This window comes from Drosophila ananassae, chromosome XL (genome assembly GCF_017639315.1).
Source record: "Drosophila ananassae strain 14024-0371.13 chromosome XL, ASM1763931v2, whole genome shotgun sequence".
Classification (NCBI taxonomy): Eukaryota; Metazoa; Arthropoda; class Insecta; order Diptera; family Drosophilidae; genus Drosophila; species Drosophila ananassae.
Window position 1 is genome coordinate 12,629,619 of NC_057931.1, and position 22,393 is coordinate 12,652,011.

The 22,393-nt window shown below is 36.6% G+C and overlaps 2 protein-coding genes across 11 annotated transcripts in view; both read right to left on the minus strand.

Moving 5' to 3' along the window:
* LOC6503023 (voltage-dependent T-type calcium channel subunit alpha-1G) overlaps positions 1–17,497 on the minus strand; it is a 104,474-nt gene extending 86,977 nt beyond the window's left edge. For 6 of the 10 annotated variants that reach the window (XM_032453099.2, XM_032453101.2, XM_032453097.2 and 3 more), the window contains exon 1: positions 16,524–16,610. The gene's annotated coding sequence lies outside the window, so the exon portion shown is untranslated. Of the gene's footprint in view, positions 1–16,523; positions 16,653–17,201 lie in introns of those variants that run through there. The other 4 variants (XM_032453095.2, XM_032453094.2, XM_032453093.2 and 1 more) reach the window with 2 other exon arrangements.
* A 2,459-nt stretch (positions 17,498–19,956) lies between these two features.
* On the minus strand, positions 19,957–22,308 carry LOC6503020 (vanin-like protein 3). Its single transcript, XM_001963357.4, has 2 exons — positions 21,593–22,308; positions 19,957–21,460 (listed from the first exon to the last, which is right to left on the minus strand). Exons 1-2 carry the CDS (start codon positions 22,260–22,262, stop codon positions 20,577–20,579), a joined length of 1,554 nt encoding a protein of 517 aa, XP_001963393.2. The 5' UTR covers positions 22,263–22,308; the 3' UTR covers positions 19,957–20,576.
* Positions 22,309–22,393: the final 85 nt, after the last annotated feature.

Consider the following 22,393-nt stretch of genomic DNA (forward strand, 5'->3'; position numbering starts at 1 on the left):
AACTTTTTTTATAATATAAGGTTTTTATTGAAAATTTCATGTTTTATATAAAAAATTATTTTTTAGATTATTTTAGGAGGCTCTTAGGAGGTTTTAAGTGTAAGGAGATAGTAAAGAACCCATTTTATCCCATTACTTGGCATTAAAAGGTAAAGTCTAGAACTTTAAATACCAAATTATGGGAGAAAAAAATGTTAGAACTTGTAAGGACATATTAGAAAAGTGTCCTTAAAAAACTGTTTTTTTTTAACAGAAACTTGCCAATAATTTCCAAGAGAAATAATACAACTTATTTGACTTTTTTAAAGTGCTTCCAGAGACATGAACTATATTTCTTTTGAATTTCTAGACAAATAATATCTATTCCCATTCTCAAAAAATCTTTTCTTAAAAAATATGTAATCTTTATCATTGAAATATTTCTTCAAAAATATATTACAGTGTCTTTATGATTTTTTTTCTTTTATTGGACACATTTCTTTTTCGGTGTCCTGGCTCAGCGGAATATGAGCAACTTTTTGTTGCCACTTCAACTTGTGCCGGCTGCTGGAGCTCCTGCTGCTGCTATTTTGTAGTTACAACAAATTGCTGTAAGCTGTGAAACTAATCTTGCCAGTTCTTGCCACTCCATGCCCCAAAATCCACCCTCACCCTCACTTTCGCCCTTCTGGTGGCGGTGGAAGGGAAAATTACTTCGGCGGATTACTTTCGGATAGTTTTGTTTTCTTCCAGTGGATTTATTTATAGAAAGAACTCCACGAGAGAATTGAGAAAGTGAGCAGCACTTTCATTAGCAGCCAGTAATTTAACCTCCACTTGCCACATGCCACCCTTCTTTAGTTGTATTTTTTTTTTTGGTTTTTTTTTTTTGAGGGACACGAGAGCCCCTCGTGCGGCGCCACTTGGCCAATTTGCGTAGCATACTTCTCGGCCAAAAGCGCTAATAAGCGGCCAGCTAACGGTAATCGGGGGCCAACACACAAAAGGCGTCTTGTGGAGAGAAAGTGGAAGCGGAGTCGCCCCACAGCCCTACTGGCCAATGGCCACTGGCCTCTGGCCATAATGTGCAAATAATTGATTGCCTCTCGAGGCATTTCCATCAAAAGGTATTCAAAAGGTTGGCTTTCGAGAAGTGCCGCCACTCGAGTCTCCTCCACACAATGCCACAATGTGGATGCCACGTCTGTGGAGTAACTAAAATTATAATCAATAACAATTATGATAACAAGGTTAAATTGTGTAAAGGGGTTCGATGGGCAGGTTAGATAATTTAATCAAAAATAGGTCTGATTTGGGAGGAGGGTATAGAGGTTGGTGGCTATTTAATTTACAATTTTTTTGTTTCATAATAATATCCTTAAATAAGTGTATAAATAATACAACTATTTTATACAAAATATACAAGTGTTGAGTTCGAACTTTGGCCTTGAAAAGGTTATATATTTTAAAATTTATATTAAGGCTGAAACAAGCTTTCTACTTTATAGTAAATAAATGGTCTTTTTCATTTAATATTTATATATAATTTAAATATATAGTTATTATTATATTAATAGCAATAAAAAAAATCCCAAATATACTAGTAAAAATACTAGTTAATCTTATTTAAGTTAAATCACCCACCCTTTTCCATTTGCATTTCCATAAAGATCCTGACACTAATGGATTCAATTTTAGCTTTTACTATATAGCTAAAAATAATACTAAATTTGATTTTAAAAAAAATATACACACACAATTTTTTAAAAATATATAAGAGTAGAGTTTGAACTTTAATCTTAAATATTTTAAATTAAAAACCCCTTAAAGAAAAGGAATTACCTTTCCTGAAAAAGGGTTCTCTACTTCAGATTAAATAATAAAATTGAAAAACATAAAAGATTTTTTTTTGTAGAATTTTGTATCTCCCAATAATACAAAAACAAGCCTCAATCTGCAATGCCTTGTTTTTCATTTCCAGCGTGATATTGGCACTGCTTGATTCAATTATAGCTTATACTAGCTATGACCTGAATTCAATCCAGAATCTAATATAATAAACCGATTTGAAATGGAACGGAGGACAGGAAGGAGAGTGGTGAGTGGGGAGTGGGGAGTGGGGAGAGGGGGGATAAGGTCCTTGCTGCAAACTGTTGCCTCCTGCCCATGTGATGACAGGCTCAAGTTGACGTTGTTTTGCCTTTTTCGCCTCGCCTCGCCTGCCTTCATGGCATTCACTTTGTGCATTTCCGTTGAGCGGAAATTCGCGTAAATTGCCGGCATGTCCACTATGGTTGGTAGGAGTGAGTGGGCGTGGCCAACAGTAAGGGGGAGCTAGAACACGGAGTAGGGGAAGGGAGGGCAAAACGGAAGTTGATGCAAGTCTAGAAACGAGTGCCAAATGCCGGAAGCCCATGGCATACTTGGACACAGTCAGCCATGGAAGACCGAAATGAAAAACGGAATGGAACTCGACGACAAATGCAATTTTCCCCCCATGGGTGGAGGGGGGTGGTGGGGCAGGTAGGTCCTGGCAGGTAATTCCTAGAGAAAGGACCCGTCAAATAGACTGCAAATCATTTTTTGTGTGGCTTTAGTTTGGAGAGAACAAGCTTTTAGAAAATAATTTAACGGTTTTCTGGGGGGGTTTTAAAGTAAATACTTAATAAAAATTATTATAAAATAAAATATTAAAATTAAGAAATTAAGAGAGGAATAAATAAGTAATATATTCTATAAACTTTAGATTTTCAATTATTTTTTATAAGGAAGTGTTTAAGAGTTCTTCAAAAATAAAGCTTCTCAGACAAGCCCCTTTATTTATTTTCTAATTTATATTTAAAGCCTTAACCCTTATATCCTGGCAGTCTAAACATCCAACCGCTTATCCTTGAAAATCCCCAAGCATTGCAAATCCCACTAATCCCTTAGCCCTGGACTCCCTAGGCTTCTCAATTACTGGACTGATGGGCGAAGGATTTGCGTAGCCATTACCCAAGGATACCCTCAGGATACCCCAGGATAGCCCAGTCTTGGCCGGCACCTTTCGTTGCCATATCCTTTCGCCCCGGCCAGAAGTCCTGGGGGCCATCCACTCAATTTTTATTCGTTATTTTCATGTCGGCAATGCAATAAAAGGAGGCCATTCCTGGCGGCCATTCCTGGAGGCCTTTTCAGGCCATTCTTGTTTCTATTTTGCGTTGCCTTTTTCCAGGATCCATCATGATGAAGTGATTGAAGTGGCAGGACTCGTTTTGGCAATGACCGTTAGACATGCAAAATGGCGACGTGTTGCTATTTATACTCTTTCCCTAGTTATTACCCCCTAACCTTTAACCCCCTAGCCTTTAATAGGACCCCTTGCCATAACAGGACATTGTTAGGACATTTTATTTGAGATTAGGTCTCCGGTTTTATTTTTATTTTATTTTTTTGTTTTGTTGCCGATTGTTGCGTGTTAATTGGCCACGCAATCGCCGACAAATTGAGTTCCCCCTTTGGGGTGAGCACCTGACCCCTGACCACTGGCCCCTGACCTGGCCGGGTGGGTGGGCCGTGTCAGAGATGAATCTCCATTCCAAATGTATGCCAAGTGGCCTCATCCGCTCGGCATAATGAGCTGCGTCCACAATTGCTCTGGCCTTGACATCTGTCCCCGAAAACTGGAGGGGCGTGCCAGCCTGCCAGGGGGCGTGACCCCATCTCCTAAGACCTCGAACCACCTTAGGGGGCAGGCCTCCCCTCATGTTCTATTTTGAAGCTTCAACAGTTTCATCTTTTTTTGTAAAATTTTGTCCAACATTACAGTAAAGTCTGACTGTAAGGTTCATTTTTTTGTTTTGAAAATCTTAAAATAAATACTTAGGACTTGAAAAGTTAAAAAATATAATAATTTTTCTTGAAAATAGGATGGTTTCTTAGGGTTATAGAGAAAAATAAACTATTATTGGCCTTCTACCTTTAAAAAAAAGAATAAAGAATTGTTAAAAAATATAAAAAATACTATACTAAATACTACAAAAAATACCTAAAAAAACAAGCAAAAAAAGGGAAGCCCTCTTAAAATATTTTCCCCATTTTTTTAACGTCCTTTGCAATCCACAATTTGATATATATTTTTACAACACAAATTCCGCCTCAATCATACTTCATTTAATCATTTGAATTTCATGAATTTACTTTTCCGGCAAGGACCTACTTATCCTGGCCATAAAATTATACAATTCGCATCAGCGCCCATGGAGACAGGCGGTGGGGGAGAATGGGAGCTATCATTAAGGGCTTTACGACAATGCCAGGCAATAAAATTAATTAAAATTCAATAAATTGACGCCCCGAAATGGAAACCAGGTCCCCTTGCCAGGACACTCCCTATCGTCCCCATAAGGACCCATGGCTTCCCGCAGCAGATTCTCAACCTCCCACTGATGTTTAACATTTCGATGAGGGGTAGGGGAAGGGGGAAGGGTAAGGGGAAGGGGAAGGGGGGCTATTTCCTGGGGCTCCACAATGGTGTCCTGAGGGGGTAGCACCACCAGGACTCTCGTTCTGCGGGTGCCTGCTTATGTTAATGCCCAATTACAATTGTTGTTCGCATTTGCTGTTTGCGTTGAAAATTGTATTCTCCGGGGGATCCGGGGATATGGGGATCCGGGGGAATGGTTATCCTGCCAGGACTCAGCCGGCTCTCAGCCAGCCAAAATAATGCCGCAAATATACACAAGCTGTTTAAATACAGGAGAGCCTATGAAAAGAGGTCACTGCGACGACCCTCGAACATCAAAAGAAATCCAAAAAGGCTTAGGTTTTAAAGGCCAAAAAATTATATTAAATTTTCGTTTAATTTTTGAGCAATTTTCTTTTTTTGAAATTGTACATTTCTGTAACCAGAAATTACCACAAAACTTTCTTTGATAATTTCTCACCATTTTATGGCGAAATTTATTCCTTTTCGGTAAATAAATACTTGCCGAAAGTGAGCCTGAAATTTGTCGAAATTCAAGTTTGACTTTTCGGTTTATTGTCTCTGATTTTTGGCACTATTGATGTTTTGTGAAATACGAGCCCAGAAATGGCAAACAAGGAGATGGAATATCAAAGGTAAATATTGTTCACGTCCTTTTAATTAAAATTCAATTAAAGGATGTCTCGTTTGACGAAAATAGATGGAAAATAAATCGGACTCGGCTTTGATTAAAAATTAAATAGTTCTTGAAGCAAGAAGCTTTAAAAATTAAACAAGAAACTGAAATAAAAACCTCGAAAAAAGATGGAAAATTACCACCAATATCCTTGATTAAAAATCAATTAAAATGCAATTTAATTTCAATTACAAGAAGGACAATAAGATCTCCCCACACCTCAGCATCCTTTGTTGTTCTGGCCCCTTCAGTTTTGATATTTATGAGCTGCCTGCTGTAAACAAAACACTTGATGGCATAAAAAATAAAAAATTAACAAAAATATACTAAAAACTATGCCAGAGTGAGAGGGAAGAGGCATTAGAAAGAGAGCCTCAAAGTCAAAGGACTTGAAAAGACTTAACCGGAACACGGGGGCTGCACTTGAACCTAAAAACAAAAAAACTGCAAAAAAACAGAGAGACAAAGGATGGAGGTAGAAGGACGAAGGACTCTCATCCTTCGAAGAAGACAAAACAGAAAACAGAAACAGAAATGAAGGTGCGAGAGGTCCTTTTGGCAGAAAATTGAATTGTTTGTCATTGAAGAAAATGGCAAGTGATTTAGACGGGATTGGGCCGAAAAGGAGAAGCCAAGGCGAGATGAGAGGTCCTGTGTCATGTGTCCTGTGTGTGTATCAGTGTGTGTGTGTGTGTGTGTGTGTGTGTGGGAATCCATACACATGGCAACAGTTGGCCAACAAAAAAGATTTCGCAGTCAAAACAAAACCAAATGCCAAGCCGAAGACAGCAACTGACAACGGAAATTGAATCGCCAAGATTGCAAGTCTATATACCATATAGTCTCTCTATATATGTATATATATTTGTGTATCTATATAGTCCTGTGTAGTTTGTGATTGAGTGGGTGTCGCTCACTTTCCTTGGGCTAGATTCCAACTATCCTGGTAAACGATATGGTGCCCATCCATTCCAATCAATGAAAATAAATGATTTCCCCCCCAAGGACCTCCCCCGAAAAACACAATCTGATTGAGTTGAATCGCTTTCGCTGGCTTTTTCCCCATTTATATTCAATAATATCATCGAAACTCTAAACTCTATTTCAAAATGAGATATAATCAAATTATATTTATGAGAAAATGGACAAATAATAGCACATTTTTGGGGGAATCGCTTGATTTTCGTTAATTTTCTGGCTTTGTTTGGTTTTTATTTATTTTTAAAATCTCTGTTTATTGCTGATAGGGATAGTAATGTATGGTAATATTTTCTTTATTTTATTTAATAGTTAATAGTTTATTTAAGCTCTATTCTTTCAACTGAAAAAAATAAAAAAATTACAATAATCACTACAGAATTTAAACAAAAACTATAGAAATTCAAAAGAACTCCTTAGAAAAAAAAAAAATAATTATAATTGAAATTATTTGACTCCATTTCTAAATTAACTGAATATATTTAATATTAATTTATAATCATAAAGGGATATACAGAGTCTGTATTAGAGACTTCAAGCCTCAAAGGGTTCGGGTGGTCGAGTTGTTTCTAAAAAAACAAGGCTTAGGTTTCTTAAAAAAATTATAAATACCTAAAATAATAATACAATAAAAAAAATACCTTTTTCATTAAATTTTAAGTCTTTCTAAATTTATTTAAAATCTGTTAAAATTTCCACAAAAACTTTCCTAAACAAAAGCCTAATGAATTTTCTGGAAATTGTTTCTCAACTTTGGGGCTTAGAAAAAAATTCCAAAAAAAAGCTAACAGATTGCTCTTCTTCTGTCAAATTCAAAAACCACACACACTCCCACACACCCACTCACACACACACACACATGAAGACATTAGCGTCGGTTTAAATCGGCAAAAAAGCAGAAAACGGAAAACTTTTCAACGGAAAAGAGGAATGTGGCACCAGAAAGCAAAAGTTCCGACAACAAATAACCACAAGTGGATGCCACAGCTGGCCAAGCCGTTACTTCTTTTTTTCGTAATATTTCCTTTATTTTTTGGTCCACCAGTGCCACGCCTCCATTGTCTTTTCAAAAAAAAAAAAAAAAAAGAGGTTTTTGCGGCAACACTTGTCAAAATATGGTTAGGACATGAAGTGAATTGAATGCGAGGACATTCCACTCCCGTGGCGAGTGCCAGCAAATGGCAACAATGGTTTAATGGTTTAAGCCAAAAACAAAACTACACAGCTACCACGGGTCAGGGGTCACGGATCACGGATCACGGATCACGGATCACGGATTATTCAATAAAACTTTCACTTGACCAAACTTTTTTCAAATCACTTTTAAATAGTTTCGGTTTTTTGTGGCTATTCGGAATATGTTTCTCGTGAAAATGATTGGCGATGTGTAGATGCTTCGATTTTGGTTAGATTTATTATTATTTTTATTTATTTATTTGAAGTTATCAACTTTTTTAAAAATATATTTCAAAGAGGAAAGCCTAAATCAACTAAATATCTATAGTTATCGATACATTTTGTGGGTATTTGGAATGTATCTGGTATCTGGAAATGTGTGGATATTTTATTTGGTTAGAATTAGTATGATTTTAGCTTATTTTTTTTATTTGGAGCATTTTAATTTGTATGTATTTTAAGCGGGAGTGCATAAATAAAATAAACATCGATTATTATCGATACATTTGGTGGGTACTGAAAATATGCTTGTTATAAAGAAGTTTGCAGAAATCTGCAGATAGTAAGATTTTAAATAGAAAAGCTTGAATCTATTAAATATGAATTGTTATAGATATATTTTGTAAGTTTGTTTAAAGTTAAACCATGTTAAAACCTATCTCAAAAACGTAGGCTTAAATAGAACAAATATCGATTCTTATCGATTAAATACAATGTATATAAATTATTTTAAATATATAAAAAATGAAAAATATTTTAGGCTGCAACTTATAGTTATTTCCAAGGGTTTTTTTTAACTTATTACTAGATGTTTCTCGATTAATTTAAAACTATGTAACTAAGTAAGTGTTCAAAAAGAGCTTATTTTCAAGTATTTAATTATATCTTTTCTATTTTAATATTTAAAGAAATATATCCAAAGTAATCTATTTTATGCTAATTAAATCAAAGTATTTTCCTTGTTACTTTTTTTCTTACCTACTAACATTTATTATAAAATGTCTAAAAGGGTAAAATTTCCATTTTATGTTTTAATATTATAATTTGCTTCAATAAATTCCCTTTAGAACTCTTATCGCAATTCGATACTTTCGTCTTGAATATCTTTGTAAGTAACTCAAATTTCAATGAGAATCCTCAAGTCTATTATTACTCTATTCAAGATTTATTTAATCCTGTTGATTTTCTCCTCCGAATAATACCTCAAATCCTAAGCCCAGCTACCTCCCTTCGAATTCCCATTATCCCATTATATGTTTGAAATAATATGAGACAATTAGTTTCCTAGAAATCATGATGTCTTTGTGGCGTTCTTTGGAATCTCTATGACAATGCAGTTATCGCTCTGCCAGATAGTTCGATGCAAATACCTTTATAAATACAATTACATAAGAGTACATAACATATACACATACATATGTATGTATGTAAATATATAGAGATACAGATAATGATGATGGCAGGATGCTCTGGTATCTGGTATCTGGTCCCTGGTCCCTGGTCCCTGGCTCCCACCTGCCTTCCAGCCATTTATTTGTGTATTCGCCGCTTACATCTGTATAATTAATCATATTTTATGGGCTCACTGTCGATTGTCGCTGACATTGTTGCCATATCATGTTTGTGGGAATAAGTTGTACAAAGGACGGGGTTCAGAGGCTGTGACATGTAATTGTTGTCACTTATTCATTGCCTCGCAGATAAAATTAATTAGCATAACTGACACGGGCGCGCTCTTTGTCATTTTTCAATTGCAATCGGCGTTATGAGATTGTTTTTATACTTTTAATATACTTTTATTATTCTTTTAGTACTCTCTTAATATTTAAACAATTTCTTAAAAATATTAAAAATATTTTAATTTATTTATGAGCCAGGAACTCTCCTAAGAAGTCATGTCTTTCAAGACAGACCTTTAAAATATATAATTTTTACGACAATTATTATTACATATTTTATATAATATTTATAAAATTCTCTAAATTCCTAAATTCTTATTTTTTTTACAAACTTTGTTGACATATTTTCACAAGTATTTTAAAGAAAAGTTTCGCCTCTTGCTTGTTTCCCAAAACTGCAAAATTCATAGCCATATTTTGAGGGTCTACACGGAGAGAAAAAAGAGTTATTAGGCTTTAAAAAAATATTATAAAAACTATAAAATCTTAACTCTTTTAAGAAATTAATATTTCTTTTAAAAAGCTATTTTTTAAGACAACAATTTAATTTCTTAAGTCTTTAATAAAAATCCTATGTGTGTTTTGGGAAAAGTTGGGAAACTTTTCCGGCCTGGGCCTCTTTATACAAAAACAAACACAAACACACACACAGGTGGGTGGGCAAGGTGTATTGAGTGGGCGTTTGTTTAGAGGGCGGGGCAGAGTTTTTGGGTGCCACCGCCCCCTCCAGGCAGAGGGTAATTTTCAGTTTGAATATTTTAGCTGCTAATTAAAATGTATTCGCGGTTAACAAAACGTGCCACCCCCTCAAGCCAACCCACCCACTCAGCAACCCTCCTCCTGGCTGGGCGGCAAGGACGTAAAGGAAAATGAGAGAAAAGTTTGCAGCCTTCGGTCGTTTCGGTAGATGAAGCCGCAAATAAACAGAAAATGTAATTGCAAGCCATAAGAGCCCAGAAACTGGAGGCTGATAGCTCTGAGGAGCTTACAGATCTCTCAGACAGTGTGTTTAGTTCTTAAAAATAAATAAATATTTTTTAAAAAATTTTAAAAGGATATAGGATACAGAAGTTTTCATGAAAAGTCTCATAGAACTTTCTTGTCTTTCTTGAAGTTTTTGAGGAAAACAGACTGTTTCCCTTCTTATTTAATTGTGGAAAATAAATAAAACTTTGTTTTTATGAGTTTATTAAAAATCAAAATTAAAAAATCTCTCACTTTTTTCATTTCAATACAAAAAAAAAATTTATTTATGGAAAATTATTTCGTTGAAAAGTAAGGAATAATAATGATTTAATAAAGATAATATTACATTTTTCTTAACAAATTCTTAAAATATTTCGTTTTTTATTTTTCGTATTATTCTTTAAATCAAAATTAAAGCATATATAGAAGTTTTTATTTCATTAATAAAAGTCAGTAGTTTAAATGAAAATCTTAAACAAAATATGTTTGAATTATTAAAATTATTATGATATATTCTTTTTAATTTTTATAATATTTTATTGTATTTCTTTCCACTTTCCACTACTTTTATTTCCTCTTGTATGGTTTCGCTGTTAAATTTTTCTCTCACTGCCCTGTGGCATGCTGCATGCAGTTGCACAATGTGGCATCATTTAACGGCAAACGGAAATGCTGCTGCCATATTGAATTTGCCTAGACGAGTTGCTGACGCTTTGTTGCCCGGAAATAGAGTTCGCTCAAGCAGCAGCACGAGGCATGCAACAAGGGGCAGGCCCACCCAGAGAGATGGCAAGAGAGCGGGTGGGGAGGGTGGCGGAAATGTCTGGGCCGCAATCCTGCGATTGCAACCGCAACTGGCTAACAGGACGAAGGTTAAGTGCCGCCGCCCACCCAGGTGGGCATTGGGCGTGGCATGTGGCAAAGCCGAATGCCGAAGGATCCGGGAGATCCTGCAGTGAAGTGGGCATGCCAAGTATCTAAAGTATGGGATTATTTAAAGTATCTCGAGTAGCTAAGTATCTGAGCATCTGGGGGATGCAGTTTCTGCTCGGAAATAATAATAATTGTTGTTTAAAGGATTCCCAAACAGGCTTCTGGCCAAAATACTTTGCTATTTTTGGGGAATAATTTATGCAAATCTTTGGAATTTATTCCCTGGGAAGCGACCAGGTGCTTCAAACAGGATAACTCCAATTTCTAGTACTACTCCAATCGAATAATGTATTTTCTATATTTTGGCCAAAATAGTCTAAAGGGGGGAGGTGGGCTACCTCTGGGCTTCTGGGCTCAAATGGTAACAGGTAACCGTGGCAACTAGCGCCAAACATTTTCAACCTTCGGCCATGGCCCTTCAGCGGGTAATGAGTGGCTGCAACTCCCAGTGACGTGCCACAATATCTCCCGGCTTTTCCCTCTGGTCCGCCCTGGCCCCCCTGGCCCCAGCCCCCTCCCCGCCCTCTCTGCCCTTTGACCTTCCCTGCCCCATATGTATGAGAAAAGGCACACACAAAAAAAAAAAACAGACCCCGAAAAGTCCCGGCTGAGAGCAGCTCATCAAATGTGGCAGGCAGCCTCCAACCTCCGCCTCTGTCCTCCTCCCTCTGGCCACGCCCACACCACACGCCTTTCTCTTTCTCATTAACCGCTGGCAGCAGCTTCTCTACCTGCTCTTGCTTTTTTTACACAGAAAGAAAAGGTTTATTTTTCATCAAAAAAAAGCCGATCGAAGATGGAGTCTTTTTTATCTTATTTTTACTTAAAATTCTCAAGCGGTTTTAGCAGGTTCTAGCTTTTATATCTATAAATCTTAAACCAGTTGGGAATTTTAAGACGAAAAGAGAGAAAAGTTGAGAAAACTTAAGTTTGCTTAAAACTTAATTTGAATTCAAAGAACAACAAACTAAAATTTGAATTTTGTTTTTTTTTTTTCTTAGAATTCTCAAGTATATAATTCTTAATAGATAATAGTTTTGCACAATTATCAGTTTTTAGCCCAAAAAAAAAGGAAAAGGGGAGAAATCATAAGTCTCTAATGAAATTCAGACAAAATCAAACTAAATGTTGATCAATTTTTCTTAAAATTCACAAGCAATTTAATGATTCTTGCACCTTGATCTAATGAATATAGTATAAATAGTCTAAATAAACTAGTATAAAATAAATCTAATATAATATACTAGTTAGTTTTTAAACCAAAAAAACAAAAAGTGAAGAAGATTTGCCTTTCACTTTAAAAGTGAGCAATTGAAACTAAATTTTAACCCAAAAATGTCATATTTGCTTAATTTTATTCCCATTATCCCTTAAAATTCCAAACTAGTTCTAGCATTTCTGCTTCTTATTGCCTGGAGAGCCAAAACCAGTTGAGAATTCCAAAGAAAAAACAGGTAAGAGTAAAGAACTGAAGTGTTTCTTTAGAAATTTAAGACACTTTTGTGAGAAAATGTCAGTTTTAGCCCGTCACCCCTTTCTCGCAGTGTCCTGCCGACTCATTCTTGGTCCTTTGGGGCTTGTGGTCTCCTGTGCAGTTCAGTTCACCTGTCAGGCAGCATAATGTGCACATTGTACACGAGTATTTCGCATTTCGCCAATGTGCACAAAAAATGAATGAAATGAAAGGACTCGCTCTCTCTTGCCATTTTTTTCCTCCAGCAGTCTGTTTGGTATTTTGGTTTCAGTTTCCTACCATCCTCTGTGTTAACTCACTTTTACTGTTACTTTTACTATCTACCTATCTCTTTCTATTAGAAAATGTAGTACCTTTCCCGTTCTATTGAGGGGGTTTCTGCTTTCTTTTTTTTTTTCTTTTTTTTTTTGGGGGGGGGGGGGGGGGGGGGGGGGGGGGGGTGTGCTCCATCGAGTATTCAACTCGCATCGCTTGCAAAGTGACATGGCATATTTCAAGGTAAACAGTCTGAATTTTGCATATCAAACGAGGGTGGCACAAGGGGGGGCTGTGGGGGTGGTGCGGAGCAGGCACACACATTAACACACACACACTCTCTCACACTCACTCTCTCTCTCAAACACACACACATGAGGCTTTTCCACGAATTGCTTTGCAGTTGAATGAGCTGAGTGCTGCCCCACCCCCTAAGCCATGTGGAATGGAACGGTCTGTCTGTGCACCACCCGTTGCACCTGCCACCCACTGATCCCCCTCTAGTCTCTCTAGTCCCTGCCCCCCCTTGCAGTCTCTAATTGTATAATTAATGAATCGAATCACCATCCCCCCATCCCCCTCCAGACGTCCTTCGCCATTCCACGCCTAATGCAAATACTCGACTGCTCTGCGGTTAGTTTCCAAAAATCAAAAAAAAAAAAAATCTGAAAATCAGACAAAAAAAATCAAAATTCAAAAACGTAAAATGAATATTTTCGAAACCGCTTACAACCGGTTGAGGCTGCCGCGAACCTCTTCAGTGAAATTTTCTTCGATGGGAGACCCTTTTCCGAGAGTAGTTTTAGGCCAAGAATACTAGTTTCTAAATAATATTATGTTTAAAGTTTAAACATTTTCAAAAAAGTTTTTTTTCTATTGAAAAACTATAGTCTATATAGTCTCAGATTTAAAGTTTCTAGTATTTAAAGTAACTCCTAGAACCTCAACTCTTAGATCCTTTTTGAAAAAACTTCTAAAAGTAAATGTTTTCGTATTTTCATAGAATATTTCTTAGGTTTTATAAGTTTTTATGAATTGTTGATGCAATTTCTCTAAATATCCCATTTTTAACTTTTATAAAATATTTTTTATATTTAATAATAATAATAATATTTATAAATAATTTTTAAAAAAGAGAATATCTTAAATAAATATTACAAAAGAGAAGACTAAAGAAAAAATAAACTCTTTTCAATTTCTAACAAAAATACTAACTTTTTAGTCTTATAAGTGATAACATCTCTAAAAACCATTCTATTTCTCTAGAACTAACATATGTATTTTATAAAATATCTAACTTTTTAACCAAAATATCTAATTCTCAAAAAAAGAAAATAAAACCTGAAGAAAATAGAAACTCTTTCCGATTTCTTAAAAGGAAGTATTTCTTTCTTATAAGTTATAACTCCCTGAATAACTATTCAATTTCTTTTAAGAAATTTTCTAATTATTAAAAATAATAATTTTTATGCTCTTTATTTAAAAAAGAGCCAAATAAAAAACAAAAACATAATTGAAATGCAATTTAGAGAACAGAAATTTGTTAATTAATTGGCCAGCGGGCTGGTCACATTTTCTGGCCAAATCTCCATTTGGCCATGTCCAGTCTGTCTCTTTCCCTTTCTCAGAGGCCCTCTCTTTCCCGCCAATCTGTCGCTTTCTATCTCTCTCTGTCTGTCTCTTTCTCTGTTTACAATTGCCGCCCGCTAATTTATTTGAAAAGCCATTTGTTACCTTTGGCTTGCCTCTGTTTACATTTCCGTCCGCCTCGCTCTCTCCGTCCGCCTGTCCGCCCAGTCCGCCTGTCCGTCTGTCCGTCCACCTGTCCGCTTGTCCGTTCAATTTTCCATGTACTTAAATGTATGTGCGTTTGGTCTGCAAGTTCATGTGTGTTTGGTTTTCTAGATCTCGCCGGATTTACATTTACAATTACTTTGCCTGGCACTGCCCGTCCGTTAATTCAATTTGCCTTTCGTCCCTTGTACCCTGCTTGAAAAGCATGCTTTTTTGCTCCCAAAGCACAATATAGTACATTAAAAATATTTAAAGACATTTAACCGATTTATATTCATTTAGTAAATAATAGAGAAATAATCAGTTTCCAGAAATTAAGATACAATTGGCCCGAATGTCTGCGTATCGGATACAGATCGAACAGCTGCCAAATACGCTGCTGCCTCCAGCACTCGATAATCTTGCACATTGTATACTCCCCCGATATACTATATATATATATATATATATATATGGCTATATAGTATATGAAACAATGCGTTTATTTAGTGAAAAATTGGGCAAAAATGTTCTCTTCTCTTTTCGGGCCTTCGGGTCTTCGGCTGGCGTGGCGTGGCATAGCATGGCATGGCGTTGTTGTTTGTGTTTTGTTAAGCTTTAGTAAATACTTGAAAATTTAATGCCGTTTGGCCAATAATTAAGGAAAAACATTTCCAATACTCTCCCACCAGCGTGCTCTGCAGCTCTGATTTTTCCTTTCCTCTTCTTCTCTTTTCTTCTTTTCCTTCAGTTTCTCAACAATCTTCTGAATATTTTAGTATATTAATCATACGCACTGTTGGTTGCATCGATTTTTATGTTTTTAACTATTTTTTTTAAATATTTTCCCTCAAATATTCTTCAAAAATAAATCATTCTTGCATCCTTGAAAGCTATCCCTTTTTTTTTACTTCATTTTCTTAACAATCTTGTAAAATATTTAGTTTATTAATTTTCTTAATAATCATCAAAATATATTATTTTTTTAATCATACGCCAGGTTGGTTTAATTATTATATTTTTAATTAATTATTTTAATTATTATATTTATTTGATATTTATAAATATTGAATAATAAAAACATCGTTTCTTCTTGGTATTAATAAAAAATTCATTATTAAACTTCCTGCATCCTTAAAAGCTTTGGTTTTTCCTTATTTTTCTTAAATATTAAATTTCTCCATGATAGTGTTAATATTTTAATATATTTTAAAAGCCAAAGGCATCGCTGCCAATGCTATGTTCTTTAATTATAATATAAAATGCCAGTTCTCTACCCTTTATAATAATAATATTAATAATTTCAAAAAATATTAATCATACGCCCTGTTGGTAGCTTCGATTTTTATTATTTATTTATTTATCATTATTTTTTGGAGATTTTTTATTAAAAAATCATTTCCAAAGTGTTTCATTCGTCTTTTTCTAATGTTCTTCTCCAAATTTTCCCTCCTTTTATTTCATTTTCTAAACAATCGTGGTAATATTTTAGTATATAAATCATACGCACTGTTGGTAGGTTTGACTTTTCTGATTCTGATATGTTTTTGGTTTAATATTCATTAGAAATATAGAAGTAAAATGTTTTATTTCACTTTCTTAAATAAAATTATTCCCTTTTACTCTTACATCCTTAGAATCTCTAATTTTTCCTCCTATTTCTTAAATTTGCCAACAATTTGAACAATTTTTCATATTAATCATACGCACTGTTGCCAACTTTGGACTCTGTAATTCTAAAAACCTTTTCTGCTTAAAGCCAATAGAATATATGTATATTTAAAAAGTTTCTTATTATTTTTCAATTAGAAGAATCGGTTTAGTCAAGTCTCCATTTCCTGCAGAACGAACAATTAATGACGAAAAAGAAGACCGAGATAAAGCAGGGACCGAGAGACCGAGAGACCGAGAAGGTCGAAAAAACGAGGAATGAATGGCAGGAATGCAAAATCGAATTGTAAACAGTTTGTTCTATTCGAACACAAAGCCAAAGAAAATCCATTAAGAAAGCACGAAGCAAACAAAGGGAAGAAAATCAAGCCTCGCAGGGCGGGGGAGGCAGTGCCCACTGTGATTCTTAAAGGACACTGATATGTCAGCACTTTCTCACTTCCCAACACCAAAATCTATTATTCTAGAATTTAATTTAAAGCCTCACTTTTCACTTACCAATTATTGTTTTATTTTCAAATCGAATTCTTCGAATATCTTCTATCCTTTTATTTAATTTCTCTCTTTTTTGTTGAGATTTCAATTTTCGATTTTTCGAATTTGTCTTTTATTTTTTTTCTGTTGTCTCTGCCAAGTCACAACAATAACCGAAAAAAAAACAACAAACATTAGGATCCAAACACACATACACATATATCTTCATATATATGTAGGGCAGGTGTATTGGTGTTTTTGTGTGCGTGTACGTGTGTGTGTGTGTGTGAGATCGATGTATATATAGAACTATATAGAATTTCAAAACAAAAGTTTCGCGGCCAGGAAATCCACGAATGTTGATTGTTGTTGTTTCTATATTTTGTTGTTGTTGTTGTCTCTGTTGTTGTTGTACGCAAAACTGTAAATCTTAACCGTCTCGGCCACTAAAAAAAAAACCAAAAAACCGAACAAATTCGAAACACAAACACCAAAAAAAAAGTCTTCTTTCTCGAAAAAGCAACAAAAATTCAACTCTCGACTAAAAAATATTTCAGAATTTCAATCTCTATTAATTTTAATTAAAAAAACTAAAAACAAAATATTAAACACAAAATGAAAAGTTTTTCTTTTTTTAAAACACACACGAAATATTATTTATTTATTTAATTTTTCGAGAAATTTTCAAACTCGATTACGAACGGTATTTTTCTGACGATTCGGTATTGGCTGGTACTGCTTTTTGGTATTTTCCCTTCGCTGTGTGGGTGCGTACTGATAGTTGGTGTGTGTCCGTGTGTCCGTCTTTCCGTGTTTCCGTGTGTGTGTGTGTGTCGAGTGTGCGAGTGTGGCAAACTGTGACTGTCACTGTGTGTGTGGGTCTATTGCTGGACTCCAAGAACTACAACAACGCAATGTTATCCGCTCGGAGGCTGAACGCCTACTGGATGTTGCACGCGCCGAAAGCTTCCGCAGAATGCCAAAGCGCCGCCGACGTCGCACGCAGCGCCACGCGTCGGCAGCGCAGTCGCAGCCATGGCGGCGGCGACGCAGGCAGAAACACGACGACCATCGCCGCCCGATGACTCCCGACTGGATTCGTATGCTTCGGGTTGGCCATAAGAAGGAGCGACAAAGGGGGGCGAGGCATCATTGCGTTTTTGCTTCCTCTTTCCAATCGAAGGTATTTTTTAATTCGAAACGTTTGCTTTTTATTGAAAATATTAATTAATTCAAATATTTGAAATTAAAAGAATTCTTATCGATTGATTTTTTAAAATTTATTCAAATATTTTAAATTTATTTGATTATTTATGATATAATTTCAACTACAAAATTAATTACAGATAACAAAAAATAAAAATATAAAAATTAATATTATTTCAATATCCTAGCTTTTAAGATAAAATCAAGTATACGACTAGTATACCCAAAAAATATTACTCATACGACTAGTTGTCAAAATTAAATCCATTTTATTTAAGTCTAATCTTTATTTATGATTTATTTGATGTATATATATTTTTAGAAAATAAATGAGGAAACTAGACTTTTTTAAAAATATTTAAATGAAATAAAGTGACCAGGTACTCAAAAAATTTTATATTTTTTGTTTTAATAAGTTTTCAAAGATTATTATTGTAAATTTATTGTTAAATATTTTTTAAATCACTCTTATAACTATAAAAATTAAGATTTTTTTACCAAAAATCGTAAATCTATTCAGAAATCAAAAATTCTGAAGTAATTCCCCAGTAAGCTTATCACGCATACGCAGTGTTGTCCAAGCGACTTAAGGGAAAGAATGAAAGGAAGTACGGACTCTAGCGGACAGAGTAGCCAGATTCGCCAGTTTTACCGTTAATTGCATTTTGAAGAAAAGTGCGAGGACACAGACAGGGACAGGGACAGGGACATGGACATGGACCATAGACCTGGGACAGGGACAGGCAAAAGCGCAGCGCCTTTGCTTGATCCATAAAACATATCTGCGTAAATAATTCAAGGCAAATATAAACGCAGTCTACACACACACACATAGAGTTCCCGCCTAGGTTGTTTCAGCCACCGACTCTCCAGTCTCCCATCTCCATTCTCCAATCAACAATCAACAATCTTGCATCTTCCATCTCCTACATCTCCTACATCTCCTACATCTCCCACATCTCGCATCTCTCCAGCACACGTACGCACTCTCTCACGCACAGGTGTTTGGCATGTGTTCCGTTCGTACGGAACTCTCCACTCTGCCGACTTCCAGTCGGTTAACACCGAACCGTTATCCGAGCTTTTCCAATGCCCATCGTGTGCTAACAAGTGGGGAGCAACAGTTGAATGTGAATGAAAACTTTTCGCTGCCTCTTCGGCTTTGACGCTGGCAGCGCAGTCGACTTCATGTGTTGCTTCTACCGCCACCTAGTGGGTGGTGAAATGGAGTTTTTTTTCTCCTCTTCTTTCTTTCTTTCCGTTCTTTTTGTATTTGTTTGTGTGTTAGGCGGGGGAGAGAGTGAGTAGGATGTAGGAAGGGGGGGAAGGTTAGCTGTTGCTTTTCCAGTCAGAACACACTGTTGCTTATGCTTCTATGTGCGAGTGTGCGTGTGTGTGTGTGTTGGGTACCGTTAAGCAGCAACTAATTTTTGTTAATCACACCTTAATGACATGAACTTGACACCATTCCATTTGCCGATTCCTCGTTTTCCATAAATTAGGCAACCAAATAGACAACGTGATGTGGTTAGCCCTGGGGGCGGGGTGGTGGCGGACGGGTATGCATCTTAGGGTGAACCAATTAATTACAATATGTCAGCTTGAGGGCAAAACTGCAAAGGCAAACAAATGGGCATGTTGTGTGTACAAAGTGCATCTCCCTCACTCCCACACTCCCACACACACTCAGCCACGCGCTCGCACAATTTTAATGAGTGTTGCCAGGCGACAAAGAAAATCAAGTTCGTTCTGCCAGCCGCCAAAAATAAATCAAACAAATTCAAACATTTCATTCGCCAGCATGAACATTAAGTGGATTTCGCGCTAATTTGACAGCAATTAATAGTTTTTGGCATTTAAAACTTATTACGATTGGTAATCGAGTTTAAATAGGGATCTATTTGATGGAAATATTTAATTGGGGTTTTTAGAAAATATTAAAAAAAATATGAATTTTGAAACATTTAATGAATAAATAACTATGCTAAGCGGGTAATAATAGTAATAGATATTAATTGGTACGATATTTCAGGGATATATCTCAGGGATAGTTTAATCAAGACAGAAAATTTAATCAAGATTAAGAAAATAATTAATTATTTTCAAAGCTATTTAACCAGAACTTATTCAGAAAAACTATTTTTGAAACTTTTCTTTAAAAAAAAATAATTATAGTGAGTTTTTAGATGTTGAGCCTATTTTGTAGATAATATTAGAGATGCAAGTTAATTAATACAACATTTTCTCAGGGAGAATTAAATTAGGAGTGTATTTTAAAGGACATTTAATTCAGAATTTTTGAAAAACTAGTTCTGAAACTTAAAAAAAAAATGTTTTTTTTTAAGCAGATAATTATAGTTAATAGTGTTAGGTTATTAGAAATTGTATTAAATACTCAGGAAGTGTTAGATTAAAACATTATTTTTAGCGAATCTTTAGAATCAGAATTTACAAAGAAAAACTAGTTCTGAAAAGGTACAAAAATTTATAAAAATATTGTATAAAAATTGTAATAAAATATAATTGATAAAACATTGGGATCAGGAATAGTTCAATAAGAATATTATTTGAAAAGATTATTTATTCGGAATTGTTGAAAAACTAAATTTTAAACTTTGTTTTTAAATAATAATAGTAAAGAAATAAAAATACGAATTTGTAACACATTAGGACCAGGAAGAGTTTAGGTATTATTTTAAAGGAGTGCTTATAAAAAATTTATAGAATAAAAAGTTTTAAAACATTTTTTAATTTAAAGAGTTATATCAAATGGATAAAAATTTTACAAATAATCTGAACAAAATATCATTCCTTTAAAAAACATAGTGCCAATGTTAAATGAAATTTAAAAATAAAACATTAAATATCCAATTACTTAAAATACATCTTAATGGTCAGCAGGAGGACTAATAGCAGAGGCAAAAGGACTCCCGGAGCAGTTACAAGAGAACTCCCACCACCTCCTGCACTTTCATCAAAATAATTGCCATAAATGGCAAATGTCATTAAATGTCCTTGAGGCTGTTTCAGTTGCATCCTGACCAGCGTCACATTATCCTGCTCCTCGGTGGCCCAGGACATCTGACTCGGTTGCAGGGGATAGAAACCGGAGGCACTCAGAGTGCTGGGCGAGATCAGGCGCCTGGGTCGGCGGACGAACTCCCCCTCGATGAGGAGTTTCGTGAACTCCAAGCCTTGGGTCAACAGGACTACATTATCCTGGGAGTCCAGTAGCCCACAACTCGCTGCATCACCACTCCGGCAGGCGAAGAGTCCACAGAGGCGGATCGAACTGTACTGCTCCTCCTCGTACCTCCTCCTGCCCACCCAGACGCCCATCCGGTAGCTGTACCCCGGAACGGATCCATTCGTAGTCCAATCGGCCTCAAACCGGCAACAGAGATCCTCCTGACAGATGCTTTTGTTAACGGAACTGCCTCCAACCATGGGCAACTCCCACGTGCTGAACATGTCCATGTCCGGTTGCTGGAGGAGCTTTAGGCGGACAGATGTTATGGCTTCCGGTTCCGCCGGCTCCTCCTCCAGGGGTATGATGTCATCCGGGTTGACGGGCAGCCTTGCCAACAGCATCTTCCTGTCGCCCACGTCGCTATCCGTAATCAGGACACGGGCCACGGTGCCTTGGACGCCGGCATAGATGCCACTGCCACTGATGCCGGCCTGGGGAAGACTCGCTCCGGCTGCCAGGAGATTCACTTTGTTGGCCCAGGCCCAGCCCTGTTGGAATTGAATGGCTTTTTGGGAAGAAAATGTTAAAAATTAGAAGTGGATTTTAAGAGAGGAAGGAACTCAGGGACAGGCCCACAAGACTATCTACTGGATACTACAAAGTATCTTAAAAGAGAAGCTGCATCTTAAAGCCTCACCCGTCAGGAAAGGCAGCTCCGAGTTGAACATTTTGGTGACAATCACATGCCGGACACCCAATCCCTCCACCAGCTCCTGGGCCGGAGCATAGAAGAGCATGTCAAAGCAAACAAAATGGCCAAAGGTCACATTGAAATCCGTACGGAAAGTGGCCAGTTGGGGGCTCTCGGTGCGATTGGTGTTGGACTCCAAGTAGAGGTTCCACTTTCGATAACGAGACACCACCGCTCCGCTCCGGTCAAAGACAACGTTCGTATTGTAGATGGCATGTCCGGAGGCGCTCCCTTTGTCCAGAGCCTTCTCCTTTACATTGACCACCAGGTAGGTGCGGAATTCTCGAGCAGCACAGGCCAGTCGACGCAGGAACGGAGCTATCTCCGCATCGTCCTGGGGGGACTCGTCGCACAGACTCTGTTCGGTGAAGGCCGGCACTGCTGTCAGCTGGAGGACACTGTTGAGAGTGGCCTCCGGAAAGACGAGGATGTCAGTGGTGCTATTGCCGGCGGCTATGAGCTGCAGGTACCCCTCCAGATTCTCGGCCAGCAGCTGCTCCGAATTGCCGCCCACGATGGAGGGTCGGAACTCCGCAACGCCGGCGGTGTAGAAATCCAAACCGAGAACCACAGTCTGAAGCGCCACGGGCAGGAGCCACAAAAAGCCAAAAGCCATGGCGTTGTTCACTCGATGACGATTGGAAACAGACTAATTGGAACCGGTTGGGTCTCCTCGGGCAGCTCTCTCTCGCTCTGGACTTTAAAATCTCAAATACATTTCCGAAGCAAACAGATTTCTCTATCTAA